This window comes from Procambarus clarkii, chromosome 50, assembly GCF_040958095.1.
Source record: "Procambarus clarkii isolate CNS0578487 chromosome 50, FALCON_Pclarkii_2.0, whole genome shotgun sequence".
NCBI classification, from domain to species: domain Eukaryota; kingdom Metazoa; phylum Arthropoda; class Malacostraca; order Decapoda; family Cambaridae; genus Procambarus; species Procambarus clarkii.
The window spans coordinates 32339498-32340976 of NC_091199.1; the positions used below are offsets into that span (position 1 = coordinate 32339498).

General features: G+C 42.9%; 1 protein-coding gene across 1 annotated transcript in view; it reads right to left on the minus strand.

Annotated features, from left to right (window-relative positions):
• Nucleotides 1-823: 823 nt before the first annotated feature.
• The window catches only part of LOC138351740 (golgin subfamily A member 6-like protein 4), a 204145-nt gene continuing 203489 nt past the window's right edge, over nt 824-1479 (minus strand). The window contains exon 4 of the mRNA XM_069303768.1: nt 824-1379. Within this exon, the coding sequence (XP_069159869.1) occupies nt 824-1379 (556 nt within the window). The remainder of the gene's footprint in view (nt 1380-1479) is intronic.

Sequence of the window (1479 nt, forward strand, 5' to 3'; positions counted from 1 at the left end):
TACACCTTCATCTTCCTCCTGCCAGCTAACAGTCGATCATTCAAAACCAAGCTTCTCGTAATCAAGCTCTGATTAGCTCTGGTATCCCTTAAGATACCAACTTCTGCCTCAGGCTAGCCTTCAATACTCACCCAACCGTTACCCATGAACGGCCTATATCGCTCGTTCATTAAGTTTACTTTCTGTGGTTTGTCCTGTAATATATTAATACATTTATTATGGGGGTCACACATGGCCAGGGTCACAACTCTCTTGCCCTGTCTACAATCTCGTATAATGTGACCTAATCTGTTACAATTGTAACATCTCATTTGGGAGAAGTCTCTTCTATACGTTCCCGAGTGGCACTGACTGTGCCCACTCGTATTGGAGCTCCTCGGACCAGGCAAACTAACTGTCCTCTTTTGGGTACGACTGGATTCTTGATTTCCTGGTTCACGATTAGTTTCTCGTTTAACTCATTCATCCTCACTTTCCGATGAAGTTCATGACCTACTCTTTTGAGTTTTAGGGAACTTATGTTTATTTGCCCATTTATAAAAAAATTCTCACCCAAGGCTCCACTGGGTTTACCATAACTTCTTCCTCCCCAGACTCCACTGGGTCTGCCATTGTTACGTCTCGTCTCGCTTTTCACCCTAATTTCCCTTAAGCACTTGTACGCCTCTGTAATCATGTCTGCCCTATCTGCGGCATCTCATACATCCTTTACTCCTGCCTCTTGGATCTTGAACGTTGTCTCGGGGTGCATCATTTCTAGGAATTTTTCCATAATTATTAACTGCTTTAGATCAGCATAAGATCCATCTCCGGCAACCACTATCTATCTCTGGAAACTTCTCTCCAGATCCCTTGCCGTCTCAGCAAACGTTCTTGTGGTAGCCTCCACCATTTCTCTGAAGCGTTTCCTATATGCTTCTTTGGTCAACTGGAACGAGCCTAATATGCTGTTCTCTACTGTCACATAATCTTGGCATTCCTCCAATATCAATTGGGTATATGCCTCTTTGGCTGCACCGGTCAACCTTAATTGAAACAATTGGGCCCATTCTTCCTGTGACCACTCTTTGATGTTGGCCACCTTCTCGAAATGTTTGAAGAAGCTCTCTGCCTCCTCAGGCACAAACAGGGGAATGTCCTTTTCACTGACTTTATTATCGTGTGGGTGTGATACTTGGGTGGTGCTCTCTGGTAATCCATGCTCAATCCTTTGCTCTGCCAACGTTTTATTGGCTTCTATCTGTATTTGTTTTGTTTTCTCTTTTTCTTTCTCCACCTCTAGTCTGGTTTTCTCTTTTTCTTTCTCTACCTGCAGTCTGGCTTTCTCTTTTTCTTTTCCTGTTCCAGTTCTCTTATTTTTGTTTTCTCTTTTTCTGCCTCTAGTTTAATTTTCACTACTTCATTTTTCATCTGAAGTTCTAACTTCAACTTTTCCAGTTGGAATTGTCTCTCTTTGTCCTCACACTGCATCTGGAGCTC